This window comes from Canis lupus, chromosome 11 (assembly GCF_011100685.1).
Source record: "Canis lupus familiaris isolate Mischka breed German Shepherd chromosome 11, alternate assembly UU_Cfam_GSD_1.0, whole genome shotgun sequence".
Classification (NCBI taxonomy): Eukaryota; Metazoa; Chordata; class Mammalia; order Carnivora; family Canidae; genus Canis; species Canis lupus.
In genome coordinates, this window is record NC_049232.1 from 38,649,497 (window position 1) to 38,665,668 (window position 16,172).

The 16,172-nt window shown below is 40.1% G+C and overlaps 1 protein-coding gene across 1 annotated transcript in view; it reads left to right on the forward strand.

The window, feature by feature from the left end:
• ADAMTSL1 (ADAMTS like 1) overlaps window positions 1-16,172 on the forward strand; it is a 380,207-nt gene that overhangs the window by 217,132 nt on the left and 146,903 nt on the right. Inside the window, 1 exon segment of the mRNA XM_038552482.1 lies at window positions 13,366-13,576. Coding sequence (XP_038408410.1) covers window positions 13,366-13,576 — 211 coding nt within the window.

Genomic DNA, 16,172 nt, shown 5'->3' on the forward strand with positions numbered 1-16,172 from the left:
AAGATGGAAGCAGATTCAAAGATGTAAAAAAGGAAAATGGTGTATTGGGAAGCCAACACATGGTTAAGCTTGGCAGAAGCTCACTCTGTCTGAGGGAGGTAATCTGAAAAAAGAAGGGAGTTCGTCTAGTAGCAGAAGACCCTCAGTGTGAGGATGTTAATCAATTAAGATAAAGTAGAGAAAAATAGGAATAAAAGCCAAAATATAGTTGGAGGAAGAGAAAGAAAACCAACACAATGACATTTGTGTTTATGATCTAAGTAAATCCTCCTCTGATCTGACCAGAAGAACAACAACCCTGTGATTATTTTTAGTAGGAAATTTCCACCTAGAATTCCAAGCAAGCCAACTAAAATCTCTAACTCCCGAGGGCAGAATTGATTTTGCAGATCATCTCCCCTTCCAACCTGTTTCTCAGGAAGTTCATATCTGAATTATATAAACAGCCAGCAGAAATTCTCCCTCATTATAATGTGCTATCACCTAGAAGACAGGGTGAAAATGGGAAGGAGAATTTAGATGTTAACTAAATCAAGCTGCTTTTTAGGTAAATAGGCACAAGGGCATTTCTTTGACAGTGGGATATCATAGAGGTGTTAGGGGTATGGGAGGGAAGGCTGAAGATACTGTATACATTTGGGCCTCGTTTTGGTGCCATTTGCTGTTTGATATGCTCCATGAAGGAGGTAGATTTAAAGCAAATGGCATGCTGGTAATGAGATAGTAAATCTATATGTAGCTGCAAATGGCATTTTTAAGGCTATTCATTAATTTAAAAAAAAAAGACTTGACAAGAATTATTTGCAATGTTAACAGCTATTTTTTCTTTTCTTTACCTTTTCTTTTAAGACATGATTTGGAAGGTAAGGCAAACCCTCCTAGATTAAGTAGTCACTTTGACCACACTATTTTCCAGTGGAAATGAGTGCTTTGCCATCTCAGGTGTTTGGTAATCCTGACTATAAATATTTTTATGGAGCCAAAACCTCATGCCAAACCAGCTGACTTCAAGAGAAGCATGGATGTATCTCCTGTTTCCTGAGCTGTGCAAGCTACTCTTTTACAGAGAGCCCTGATTCTCAGGGTGCTACTTATCATATATGCTTTTGGTTCATTTTTGGCCTTCAAAATATTTTTACACCCTATTACCTAATGCCTCCTTTGATCTTTTCTTTTATCTTTTCCTAGCCCACTTTAAGGAGTTTTCTAAAATACAGAGGTTGTATGTGCAGATACAAATCCATCTGCTATGGCGTATAACTTTTTCTAATCCTGTCTATCTTCCTGTCTGTGACCTTCACGATACCCTCCTTTGTTTCTAGCAGGGTAGAAGTTAAGCTGAGTTCCCTTCCCAACTTTGGGGAAATCACTTGTGTCTTTGAGCCTCAACTTGCTTGTCTATGAAATGGAGATAGTAATGCCTGCTTTGGGTACTTCCAAGGTAGGAGGATCAAGCAAGATCACATAGATGAACAGACCTTATGAATTGCAATCAGCCGTATAAATGTAAGTGGTTATGAGCTCCATGCTTCCTGTCTTCTGAAATTCTCTAGTATTCATGGTTCAGTCAAATCATTTAGCAATTAGCTCATTGATATCACCCAACATTGTTTGCTATGTCTCCTGGGCATTTGTCAGTTCTCACCATCTCTGCTGAAAGCACGTTGAAGATCATGAGCACATTTCCCACTTCTGGATCTGTCATAATGCTGAGCAGTGAAGGCTTAAATGGTAAGTTAATGAGGGCAGGTCGCAAACGTCCTTTTCCTCAGTGTCCAAAACATATGGCTACTGTACCTGTTTCACTCCAGGAAGAATCCTCAGTCTACTCATTTAATCTCTCTCCTCACAATAATCACCCATGCATTTAACAAACATTTGCTGAGCACCCAATAAAAACAGTTCACAGTAGATAATGTTTAGAGAGCCTTTAATCTATGCCACTGTGCTTAAGGCCTTTTCCATAGATGTTCTTATTTAAATCTCATGATGACTATTTGAAGTTGATATTGCTATTATTCTTATTTTAAATATGAGCATACTGTTAAGTAACTTACCCAACACTGGACAACTAGAGAGTGGCAGAGTACAGTTCATTCATGGATGATGCAGTTACAGAGCCCAAGCTCTTCTACATTATGCCACAAAGCCACCCTGAGCATCTGTGATGTGCTGGGCACTGCCGTAGCACTGGAAGATATTAAGGAGATATTATAGGTCACACAGCTATTGATACCTTTGTGGAGTGCAGAGTCTAGTTAGAAAGACGGACTTGTAGACAAATACCTAATGAAGGTGAGTCCAAGGGGTGAAAAGAATGCCTTTAGGAGGAAAGAGACATTAGCATGCTGCAGAAGGAAATGTCTAGCTCTGCTTCATAGGAAGCATATCAGAAAAGTATTGGGAGGAGGAGGATATTTAGAATCTAACCTGAGAGTCAGAAGAGTTTGCCAGCCAGAGAAGATGGGTGCTCATCCAAGTGTAGGGGTGACCTGAGATTAATCAGAAAGGTATATTCAAATTCCTTGGGAAGCACACTATAGGCCAGACAAAGGGGCAGGGACAGCCCCAAACACCCTGGCCCTCTGATCGCCTTGGCGCGTGGGCCCCGCAGTAGATATACACGTGGCATCACCTCTCCTAAGCCCATGGCAGTCCTGCAGGGCGAGGCAGTTGTGCTTTTGCTCTATGCTGCTCCAGCGCTTCACCCGGACCAGCCCTGCCAGATGGACCGTTTGTGCTTAGATGATCCCTACCACCCTGTGCAGAGCAGGGGGCCTGAGGCTCTGTTCGGGGCATCCCAACAGCTGGCAGCGTCCTGAGATTAATCAGAAAGGTATATTCAAACTCCCTGTGAAGCACACTATAGGCCAGCCAAGGAATTGAACCCTGGCTTGTGAGTAACTGGGAGTTAAAAAATGTTTTTTATAACTTTTATTTTAAAATAGTTTGTTTTTAAAAAAAGTTACAAAAATAATAAATAAAAATTGTAAAAAGTTACAAAAATAGGAAGACAGGTCTCTCTTACCATTTCTCTTGGTTCCATAGTCATTCACATTTGGGGACCATTTGAGAATAATTTCAGGCAATACACCACTGCATTTTAACTTCAGTGTTACTACCTAAGTATAAGGATGCCCTCCTAAATAACCTCAATATAACCATCAAAACTAAGGAATGGTGGGATGCCTGGGTGGCTCAGTGGTTGAGCATCTGCCTTTGGCTCAGGGTGTGATCCCAGGGTCCTGGGATCAAGTTCCACATTGGGCTTCCCCCAGGGAGCCTACTTCTCCTTCTCCCTGTTTCTGTCTCTCTCTGTGTGTCTCTCATGGAAAAATAATTTTTAAAAAAATCTTAAAAAAAAACAAACTAAGGAATGACATTAATTTGGTATCATCATCCACCAGTTGTCCCAACAGTGTCCTTTATATTTATAGATCCAAGATCCAATCCAGGGCTACATGTTACATTTGGTTGTCATGTCTTTTTTAGACTTCCTGTATTTGGGACAGTCTTTCCCTGTCTTTCATATTCTAGATATTTTTGAAAGACTCTAGTGCAATTACTTCATAAAATGTCACTCATTTTGAGTTTGCTTGATGTTTCTTCATGATTTTTAAATTTTTGACAGAAGTATGCTGCATTTTTCTCAGTTCATGATATCAAGAGACCATGAATGATGTTGTGTCCCATTCATTTCTGATGATGTTGATTCGTTATTTGGTTAAGATTATCTCAGCCAGGTTTTCACTGCAAAATTAATAAGGACAGGGGCAGCCTGGGTGGCTTGGCAGTTTGGCACCTGCCTTCAGCCCAGGGCATGATTCCTGGAGACCCAGGATTGAATCCCACATTGGGCTCCCTGCATGGAGCCTGCTTCTCCCTCTGCCTGTGTCTCTGCCTCTCTCTCTCTCTCTCTCTCTCTCTCTCTCTCTCTTTCATGAATAAATAAATAAAATCTTTAAAAAACTTAATAAGGACATTGCACTTATTATAAGTAACAAGTGTTTTTATGGGGAGATAACCTGAAACTAAGTAAATACCCTATTACTTATCAACCTTTTTACTGACCAGCATTATATTCATTGATGGCTCTTGCCTGAATCAGTTATTATTACAGTGGATAAACAGCAGGCTTCTAAATTCTATCTTTTAGATTATTGATCTAATTTTATTAATTTTATTATTGATGGCCTTCTAGATTATTACTAGGAACTCTAGAAGATAGAGCTTTCTCATCTTATTTATCCATTACTATCAAATTGTCCCAGACATGGCCAGTAGGAGCCCCTTCAAACTGGCTTCTGGATTCTTTTGACATATACCCTGTCATTCTTTGAGCACTTCTCACTTTTCTGGCACAACAAGATGTTCCCGGTTCACTTTTTACTTTCAATTCCCCTGCCCCAGAGCCATTTCTACAGAAACTGATTCTTCAGTAGAGAATGCTGTTTAGAATCTAAAATCTGGGCACTTGGTGTGCTTGATTTTACTGAAGTGTCTTTGGTTTTAGGCCTCTCAGCAGAGAGATGTAGGTAATATTGCATGCATATATGTATGTTTACATTCATTTATATCTGTTGATACAACTGTGTCCATCTATGTACTAATCCATCTGTTAAAAACTATGAGTTCATACTATTTTCAATAGCAATCCAATTCCACAAGGCTTATTTTAGTCATACCACTTGCCATATTTGCAACTCCTTTCTCCAACAGTAAGAAATCTGCCTCCCATTCTCCTTCATGTATTTATGTATTCATTCAGTCTTCCCTCAATGTGTGATCTCCAGGGACCCTGGCCCAGTGCTAAGCCCTGTCACATGCCATTGAACCACTCCACACTAAGCCTCATGCTAAAATTCAGTTCCTAAAAAGAGGAAGAAAAAAGAAAGTTGTGGTAGGGAGCCAGTTAGAAAATTCAACTCCAAACACATAGTGTCCCCTCGCCCCCAGTGGGTACATTGAACCAAAGCTGAGCCTGGATATACTGGTCTCCACCCCACGGAAGCTTGGCTCACGCTTCAATTGAGGTTTTTAATCGGAGGAAGTAAGTGGCCAGATTCATATTTTGGAAGCATTGGGCTATATAAATTGGAAACTGGGAGATATAGAGATAAACTGGGAGCCACCAGTAATAGCCCAAAACCTTAAAGGGGCATCTAGTCCTAAACAGGGTCCCAGTTGGAAAGGGAGTTTTCTTTGTCCTACCTTAGGCTTTCCAGAGCTGGCCATGCTCCATGGAGTCTGATTTATTATTGCTTAATTGCTTTCTACCTCCTGACCTCAGAGACATTCTAAAGGAAACAGATATCTTTGTGGGACTTTAAAAAATCATGGGATAGAAATGTTAGGTAGAAATGTCAAGTTGAAGGATTGCACACAAGTTTAAAGAATGCGTCTAACAAATAATTGAAATTTACATGGTGTTTTGCCTCTCGATAACTACATCTTTAAATTTTGAATAAAGAAACAAGGCCTACTTTGCTGCAAAAAAACAGGGTAAGGGAAGGTTCTTAGGGCATATGTTGGGGTGGGGAGAGTCTACCATTAGAAATTATGTGCATTTATACCAGCAACCAACAATGAGTTGCTGGAGGCAATGGCCAATTCCTTCTCTGAAAGGGTAGGGGAGAGAAACCTTGGCAACTCACAACAAGCCCTTGTCCAAAAGAAGTAAGAAATTCCTCCTTTTATATAACTAATACAAACATAAACTGCTAAGAAGTGCCAACCACTATGGGTCTCTGATTGCCCACATTATCTCTGATGGCCATCTTTACAAAAAACAAACCTATCCTTGAGTGGACCACACTCAGCCTTTGCCCATTTGTTGCCAAGTACCATTGCTGCTTCACTGCAATAACAACTCCACATATATTCATAACCTGGGCTGGCATCAGTGTGTTGGTTTCTATTATTTAAGAATAGACTGTCATTTGTCATTTCTGAAGTTATAAGCACCAAGGATCCTAGAATTTGCATCTTGGATCAACGTTGTACTGTCTATTCGTAATAGAGGTCTATTCATCATCCTCACCCTGAGGCAGTATAATATAATATTTCAGCATGCAGGAGCCAGGCTAGTTGGGTTTGAATCTTGATTTTCTTGTTTACTAGCTGTGTGACTTTGGACAAGTTACTTGACCTTTCAAAATCTCTATTATGTCACCCTGTAAAATGGAGGAACTTATAGTACCTTGTTCATAGGGTCGATGTAAGTAAGAAGTGAGTTCATATATGTATCCCACATCTTGGATGAGCTTATCTCTGAGTCCTGCTAGGACCTCTGTGAAAGAAGCTGGGATGATGCAGAGCTGGGGCTTATAAATCCATGTGGTGGCATCCGTGATGGGGAGCAGCTCCATTCTCAGCGCCTTTGTGTCCAAGTCATGGTAGACTTGGATGTGATGCATGTGGCATTAACATCTATGGGAGACCTGAGAATAAGCATTCTAGGCCACGACTAATTAATCATTTAACTTCTCCAGGCCTCAGCTTTTTGTTATTAAAAGGCAGAGAATAATAGTACCTCCCTTACAGAGCTGTGGAGAGGATTATAGGAAACAGTGAGTTTACAACAACTAGCACAGTAGCTGATTCATTGAAGCTCTGTATAAAGGTTAGAATTACTGTTGTTATTGGCAGTAATGTGTGATGTCAGCTAGATGGCTGTCACATCATGGCTTATGGCTTGTGGCTAAAGGGTATCTGCCCAGGCCAAGGCAAGGGGCTGGCCAGACCTAGGCAGAGTGACAGGATCAGCATGCAGTAGGCTAGACATTGGGCAGAACTATAGTACCAACGGGAAAACAAAATGGGAATTCAGAAACCAATGCTAAAATTTTAAATCCAATTATAAACACAGGCCTACCCAAGTACATCTGATGTTGGACAGAGGGCAGGAAGACTAATCCCAGTCTTGAGGGGTGGGAGGTAACCCTCTGTCTCCTGTCTACCCTTGGTCAGGAGACCACGTGTTGGACAGCGTCCAGCCTGACACAACAGGGCATCAGCTGTGATCTGTCAACTTCCAGAGCCTTTCCTATAAGCAGGTTTTGACAAAAAGGACAGGAATATGGAGAAGGTCAGAGAGTGAAAAAGGCAATAAAGCAAGAGAATGCTGGAAGAACTAGAGTCTCCATAACATTTTGGCCAAGGGCCTAACCATGAAGCTAAACACCTGAAGCCTGGAAGCTGAAAGAAAACATAGTGATCATGTTTACCATCTTCCTTATACAGAGCCAGGGTTCTTTAGCCAAAACCATCAGGGCAGATGTGTTTTGGAATTCAGAATTTTTTATACTTTAGAAATATGTTAGGATTAGTGTAACATAAATTATGTATTACCCCTAGTAAGTTCTAGGGGGAAATGCCATAATCCAGCAGTCTAACATTGCCTGCAGTAAAACGTGTAAATATTTGCACTAAGTGAGATGTAGCCTATAAAGGCATCATGTCAATTCAGGTTCAGTCCTGTCACCAAATAGTTTGCACCACACTAAAGAAAACTTTGTGGTGTTCAGAGATTTAGGGACTTTGAAATTGCTGCTGGCAGTTGTTCAGTGAACATAGCTGAAATGACTGACCAGTCAAGTGTCTAAACCAAAGGTACACACACAGTTCATTGGGGTTCTACACGGCTTGAGTCACCTCAAACTTACCGAGCATCTATGTTCTAGGCACCACTCTACATACAGAGGTTACAGTGATGTACTGGTTTCGTGGCGCTGCCATAACACAGCACTACAAACAGGGTAATATAAAACAATAGAAACATATTCTCTCACAGTTCTGGAGGCATACATGAAGGTATCAGCAGGGCCATGCTCCTTCTGAAACCTGTGAGAGCAAATCCTTCCTTCCTCTTCTAGCTTCTGCTATATGCTGGCAATTCTTGACATCCCTTGGCTTATAGATACATCACTGCAATCTCTGTCTCTGTTGTTACATGACATTCTCCCTGGGTGTCTATCTCCTTTCTTATGAGAACACCATTCACACTGGATTAAAGGCCCACCCTACTCTAGTATGATTTCACCTTAAATGGTTATATCTGCAATGACCCTATTCCAAATAAACTCATATTCCAAGTTATTGGTGGTTAAGACTCCAACATACCTTTTAGGGGTATATAATTCAACCCATAACAAGTGCTAAACCAAAATAAACATTGCCTCCTGCTCTCATCAAGGTAATAGTGGAGCAGGGTAGTCAGATTACAGATGCATTGAGCACAGCAAAGAAAACACTCAACAGAGTAACAGTAAGAAAAAAAATTGTAAACCATCTATAAAGAACTTATCTTATAAAGATAAAGAACTTATCTCCGTAACATAGGAGGAATACCTACAACTCAATAACAAGAACAACAACAAAAACTAATAATCCAATTTAAAAATGGGCTCAAGACTTGAAAGATATTTCTCCAAAAAAGACATACCAGTGGCCAATCAGTATACAGAAAATGCTTAACATCACTAATCATCAGAAAATGCAAATCAGGGGCACCTGGGTGGCTCAGTTGGTTGAGCATCTGCCTCTTGATTTTGGCTCAGGTCATGATCTTAGGGTTACGAGATTGAGCCCCACATTGGGCTCCACACTAGGCAGAGCCTGCTTGAGATTCTCTCTAACCTTCTCCCTCTACCTCCCCCTTCTCGTGCTCTCTCTCTTCTTTCTCTGTAAAAACTAAATAATAAATAATAAAAGAAAATGCAAATCAAAACCACAATGAGATAATCACCTCAGATTATCTCATTGCTGCATGGCTCTCATTCATGTCTGCATGGCTATCATCAATAAAACAAAGGTCTACAGGGACACCTGGGTAGCTCAGTGGTTGAACATCTGCCTTCAGCTCAGGATGTGATTCTGTGGTCCAGGATTGAGTCCTGCATCAGGCTCCCTGCATGGACCCCGCCTCTTCCTCTGCCTATGTTTCTGCCTCTCTGTGTGTCTCATGAATAAATAAATAAAATCTTTTAAAAAAAAAAAAAACAAAAAAGGATACAGTGTTGGCAAGGATGTGGAGAAATTGGAACACTTGTGTATTGTTGGTGGGAATGCAAAGTGGGTGCAACCACTGTGGAAAACAGTATGAAGGTTCCTCAAAAAATTAAAAATAGAACTACCATATGAGCCAGCACTAAGGATTTATCTAAAGGAACTGAAGTCAGGATCTCAAAGAGATATTAGCACTCCATGTGTGTTCAGTGTAGCACTATTTACAATACCCAACATGTGGAAACAATCTAAATGTCCTTGAGCAGTTGAATGGATCAAGAAAATGTGGTATATGCATACAATGAATACTCTTCAGCCTTAAAAAATAAGTCTACAATGTCTGACAATATGGATGAACCTCAAGAACATTATGCTAAGAGAAATAAGCCAGTTATACAAGAACAAATACTGCATGATTCCACTTACATGAAATACCTAAAAGAGTCGAATTCATAGAATCAAAGAATGGATGCTGATTGCCAGGGGCTGGAAGGAGAGGGAAATGAGAATACTCATCAATAGGCATAAAGTTCTAGCTAAGCAAGATGAGTAAGTTCTAGAGCTCTGCTGTACAACATTGTATGTATAGATGACAATACCATATTGTACACTTAAGAGGGTATCTTATGTTCTTACCACAATAAACTTTTTTTTTAAGTGTTGAGAATTTCCAAAGGGGGATATATTAGTGAGACTCCTAAAGTAGGTATATTTTACCCAGTTGAGGGCTTCATCCCTGAGGAAGTACCATTGTCAATGAAGACATAAAGATGAGTAAAAGTCAACCAGGCAAAGTAGGGGAAAAGCACTAATGCCTGCATTCTCCAAGCTCCTTGGAGATGTGGCTCTCATCACTGAGCTTGTGGGGAAGCCAGGCCCCCAGAATTCCAGAGAAGGCCTGTAAGTGCCTCACAGGCTGAGAGCCACAGCCAGTCCTGCCCCCAGGCTGACTCCTCCTGGCCTGCAGCAGTGCCTCAAGAAATAGCCAAAGGCACAGAATGTATGAAGGTACTATCAGCAGCCAGCTGGACCCAAGGCTCAGAGTTGTAGCCCCTATGCAGGGAAATGAGGGGAAAGTCTATTTCTAGCCCCCTTTTTATTTTCCTTTTGGCCTAAGTTGATTTAAATACTTTCAATCAGCAAAGTACTTAATACTCAGATAGCTTCTGCTGACCTCCCCCCTTGGGAAGGTAATGTACTCTTATCATGGGTAAGCAGATATGTCTGTTTTGTGAGTTTGATGAACAGTGCTGAAGTGACCTTATGGCTGCCAAAATGCTTCTGCTTCAAGTTCCCAGTGACTGAATTTCTGCCAGAGGTGGAGGCAGGAGTGGGAGCAGTGGAAGTGCAGAGCCTGTACTGTGACAGCTTTTAACCTTGGACAACATCCACTGTGTAGGCAGCTCCTTTATGAGACACATACATTGTGGTCATCGGCATTGAGCATGGTTGTTGGATTTTATTTTATAGCCATACATTTTAACATTTCACTTAAAAGTCGGGGATTAGGGGGAAACACCTTTTTTTGAAGCACAATAAACATAGAGAAAAGAGCATAAATCCTACATATATGGCTTGGTGACTTAACAAAATGGATCCAGATCTAGCACCCAGATAAAGATAACATCCCAGAATCCCTTCCCCTCAGTCCCTCTCTTCTAGTTACTGCGCACCAAAGTTAACCATCATCCTGATTACTAACATCAGAGATTAGTTTAGGGTTTTGAACTTGATATAAATGAGAGCACAGGATGAATTTTTTGCTTTTGTGGCTTTCCTCAATTTGATGTTTGTGGGATTCATCTGTGTTGCTTGTTGTTATAGTTTATTCTCACCATTCAGTGTTCTTATACAACTATATCATAATTTTTTATCCACTCAACTATTGATAGATATTTGGAATGTTCCCCATCTGGGCTATTATAAATAGTGCTGCTTTGAATATTCTTGTATCTATCTTTTGATGAACATATGCATGTTTAGAGGGGAGAGTATGCTTGTATTAGTTGTCTGTCATTGCGTAACAAATGTCCCCAAATCCCAGTAGCTCACAATAAAAATAAATGTTTTTTACCTCTCACCATTTAATGAGTGAGGCATCTGAGAGCTCCTTGGAAAGGCAATTCTGACTCAAGGTCTCTCATGAGGGTCCGGTCATCTGAAGGCTAGACTGGGTCCGGCAGATCGGCTTGCACTGTAGCTCAGCCCTGTGACTGGTGAGTTGGTGCCAACTGTCGGTGAACAGCTTTAGTTTCTTTGCATGTGGATTTTCCTGAAGATTGTCTGAGTGTGCTCACGACATGACAGCTGGCTTCCCCTGGAGTGGGCAAAGAGAGAGCCAAATGGAAACTATATCCTTTTAATGATTTAGCCTTAGAGGCCACGTAGCCTTGCTTCTGCCTCATCCTAGTCATTACAAGTGAGCAACTAAGTTCAGCCCAGACTTAAGGCTTCATCTTTAGAAGAGAGAGGTGGCAAAGAATGTGTGGGTATACTTCAAAACACGACATTTTAAAGCTAGGAATTACTCAAACTAAGGATCTGAAAATAAGTTTATAGAAATTCACACAAGGATCTAAAATAAATATATATTCAATCCAGCCTCACCTCTTCTATTCACTTAAAATGTTGTGAAGGTTTATAGGACAATTTTCAAAGTATTTCCAGGAGACAGTGTGGTACAATAGAACAGAAAATGCCTTTGGAGCCAAACACACCCGTCTGAATCCTGGATTCACTATTTACTAATTGTGGGTTTAGGGCAAGTCAACCTCTTAGATTTTCAAATTTCCTCAGTTATGAAGTGGGTGAAATCAGTAGAGCCTATCTCATGTTGTTCTGGAGGTAATTAAATGAGATAATGGGTATAAAGCTCCCATTGTGCTAGTAGGTCCCTTCCATTTGCTCATTTATTCGGAAATTATTGACCATGTACATTAACTATCTAGAAGGGCCTATAATGAACATTGTGAGTGATACAAAACAGATACAGACACAGCTTGTCTTCAAGAGGTATAAGTTCCAGTGGGGCCCGTGACATGCAGAATAACTATAATGTAATTGAAAAAATGATCCATGTCTGGAGCAGGTACACATCCTTTAAACATGGATCAAATTTGGATACGTAGGAATAGAAGACATGTTGAAGAATAGATAAGGCAAGGACAAAAAGTATTGCAAATTCCAAGTAACAGCTTGAGTGAAAACAGAGCTGGCGAACCAGGGGACATGAGTTGAGAATAATGAAGTTGTTTACTACCCATATGACTTAAACACAGGATAGACAAAAGGAAGTAGTGGAAATAGGGGTTAGTAAGGTAGTTATATATTAGAGTAGCAGAAAGAGATTGAAAGAGTATGTCCTCAGTTTTGCGGTCTGATGAAAAATGTTAAGGCCAAAGATTTTTAGGCCAGTTTTCAAGGCTAGCTACAAAATCTAGGAGGGCCTAGCTACTGAAGGGTCTACTTGGCATGCTTTTCTTGGCTAAATTCTGTTTGTAGAATTTTTGTGCCTCACATTGTAAATAGAACTTTCCAAAACTGATCATTAAAGAATACTTCCTACTCGAAGCCCAAGCGACTGAGCTTTTTCCTTATCATTCCCATTTTGGGGGCTGCATCAAGAGAGAAATGGACTGGTATTATTTTATGGGCTCTCAGCTCACTGTAAATGTACTTCTCAAGACTTGGCCATTTGGAATGGCCAATTATGCACTCAACTCCTCTCTGTGTATTTGACTTCTACTTCCAGATAATGAGCCATTCTCTCCACTTATTTTCCTCAAGAAGACTGATCTATTTAGCAACCTTTACTTTTGTTACATTCCCCAGTCGCAGGCAGTGATGATATTTATACATAAGACAGAGACGTTTCTATGCTATGTTGGAAGTTTAAAGGAAGCTGGAGCCAATGACCTTTCACTTTGAAGCCAAAGAAAAACAAGCACACATTTTTTAGTCTTGCTAAGAATGGGGACGAGACAGATTATGAGCAAGACTATTCAATGCATCGTGCCCAAAACCTTTCTGTGCTCAAACCTCTGTCAGATCTAACATATTGCCTTATTTTGATGAAGTTTGTATAGTTCATCGAAATTGACATGGTTATGACCATTCTTGGTGATCTTGTGGGTAAAAATGGAGGTTGTATTTTATCACCCTCTTTGTGCATTCTAAATGAATTCTAAAGCATGTTGGAAAGGATGTGTTCTAGGCTTGGGATAGAATTCCTAGCCAGTTGTATGCTGAAAATTCCCACATTCCTAAGGTATGTGTTTCTACTCTATTAGCAACACTTGACATCATGATGTTCTCTGCACAGGTATAAGGATGTCCTCGTCCTCTCTGATTTCTTCCCAGGTGGGAAATTGGCAAGTGGAGTCCATGCAGTCTCACCTGTGGGGTAGGCCTACAGACCAGAGATGTCTTCTGCTCCCACCTACTTTCCAGAGAGATGAATGAAACCGTAATCCTGGCTGATGAACTGTGTCGTCAGCCCAAGCCCAGCACGGTGCAAGCTTGTAACCGCTTCAACTGCCCCCCTGCCTGGTACCCTGCACAGTGGCAGCCGGTGAGTTCTGGGGTTACTCAATACTAGTTTGTGTATATAACTCTGATTCAAGGCAGTGGGACATTCTCTTCAAGGAGTTTTGTCCCATTTAAGGAATGTTCAAGGTCTGCTTCTCCTTCTCTCCTAGTACTCTCTCAACCTTATTCAAATCCAGATATTTTTATTATAAATACTGTGCTCTTTCTATGGTTCCACACCATTGTCCTCCAAAAGCAATTCAAGATCCTTCTGTTAAACCAAATATAGTCATAATAAAGTTTTTACCAAACTCAGAAAACATTTGTTAAAATAAGGACAATGTGGTTGGTTTTCCACATAGCTAAATTTGTTCTGAATTTGTGCCCTTTCTAGTTTTTGGCTGTTTTAGGATTCTAAGAGGCCAGGGTGCTAGGCAATGACTTTTCTCTCTTTTTTTTTTCTTTTAAATATTATTACTTACCAAAATAAAATTAGAAGTCAAATCAATTCCAGAATTTTAAAAAATTTTCCTGGTCCTATGAATTCCAAAAGTCTAGGAACTATTGTTTTAAAGCAGGGGTTGACAAACTGCAGCCCAAAGCCAGATCCATCTCACAACCAGTTACTGTAAATGAAGTTTTATTTGAACACAGCCATGCCCATTCTTTTATATATTGTCCATGGCTGCTTTTGCACTAGAAGGGCAGAATTACGTGGTTGTGACAGAGACCATTTAGCCTATAATACCTAAAATATTCACTCCGTCCTTTACAGAAAAACTTTACTGACTCCACTGAAAGGCATGCATAATAATAATACTCAACCATTTTGTAATATTCTATCTCAAATTAATATATATTTCTCAAACTTCAGTTAAATAATTTTTTGCATGCCTCTAAAAAAACCAGAAATTTTAGATTATTTGGATAGAAACTTATTTTGCACTTCTTCTCCATGAGGATACCAGATGTACCTATAAAGTGACAACAATGGTCACAAAAAGTAATCCTGAAAGGTGAGGGGGACATGCACCCCAGTTTTACTAAAACAGTTTTTCACTCTCAAAATTATTCCAATTGGGGTGCCTGGGTAACTCAGTCAGTTACGTGTCTGACTCTTGGTTTCAGCTCAGGTCATGATCTCATGAGTTGTGGGATGGAGCTCCACATTGGGCTCCACTCTCAGGGGAGTCTACTTGGAGATTCTCTACCCTTGCCCATCCCTCTATTTGTTCTTGCTTGCTCGCTCTCTCTCTCAAAATAAATAAATCTTTTTAAAAAATTTAAGTGTCTCAATTAAAATGATAAATTATATGATTATCCAATTGAGGAGAGAGCGTAGCAGCTTACACACCCTTGCCTTAGTGCTGAGAGGGGGCTGCCATTTCTATTCAGCCATGCATCAAAGGTCACTTTTCTACTGTCACTTGGCAGAGCCCCTTCCTTCTCTCTGCCCATCTTGGGACTATGATTTAGTAAAGCATTCAAAGAATCAAAGAGTAATCAGTGAAAAAAAAAAAACTCTAAAATAAAAGCATCTGGAAAAATAAATTGTTTCCTATTAGAACTTAAATATATATGTGGCTAAGCTCATAAATACCATGCTACTATGTGATGGTTTGTGGAAATCAAAGGATGTTATGTATTTTGAATGCCTATGTACCAGTGTTCTGTTAAGAAATATTATTACACGCCTAACTGAAGTTAATCCTCATAACAACCAGTGAAAAGTAGATTTTATTATCTTCATTTTGGATTTAAGGAAACTGAGGCTCATACAGGTGGCAAATTTAGGGTTGGCCATCAACCCAGTTTTATGTGATCATTTCCACATACCTCATTGTTGGAGACTACTATGGCTGAAAGAGCCATCAGGGATTACATATGAGTCCCCTTGTTTTACACGTTGTAACTGCAGCCTAGATATGGCCTTGCCAAGATCATAAAGCCCGGTCAAGACCCAAGGTCTCCTGGTCCTAGTATACTTACACTGTTAGTTTTAACCAGAATGAACCCATGACCTCAAACTGCACCACTAACTAACTAATGCCAACCCTAAGGCAAGACGAAGAATCAACCCAAATCAACCTCCACTGCTATAGTAAGTCACTGTATTATTAACTCATATCTCTATTAGGTACATAGTAAGTTCTGGGTTACATGTTTATTGAATGAAAAAATGCATAATTAGATCAAGAATACTATCCACATCCCCTGAAAATTCTGACTTTATATCTTATATGTTTGTTTTATGGTTATGGGTTCTAATGTTGACCTAGCAGTGAAACTCAATGAAACACCAACTTCTTTTTTATTTTTTTAAGATTTTATTTGTTTACTTATTCATTCATTCATTCATTCATTCATTCATTCATTCATTTTAGAGAAAAGGAAAGCACCTGAGAGCAGAGGGAGGAACTAGGGCAAGGAGGGAGAGGGAGAGAGAGAATCTGAAGCAGACTCTATGCACTGAACATAGAGCCCGATGCAGTGCTCCATCTCACAACTGTGAGATCATGACCTGAGCCGAAACCAAGAGTCAGATGCTCAAGCAACTGAGACACTCAGGTGCCCCCAACGTCTTTTTAATAGCCATACATGTTGCTAAATAATAGCAGTGACCTATGACTTTTTTTTTC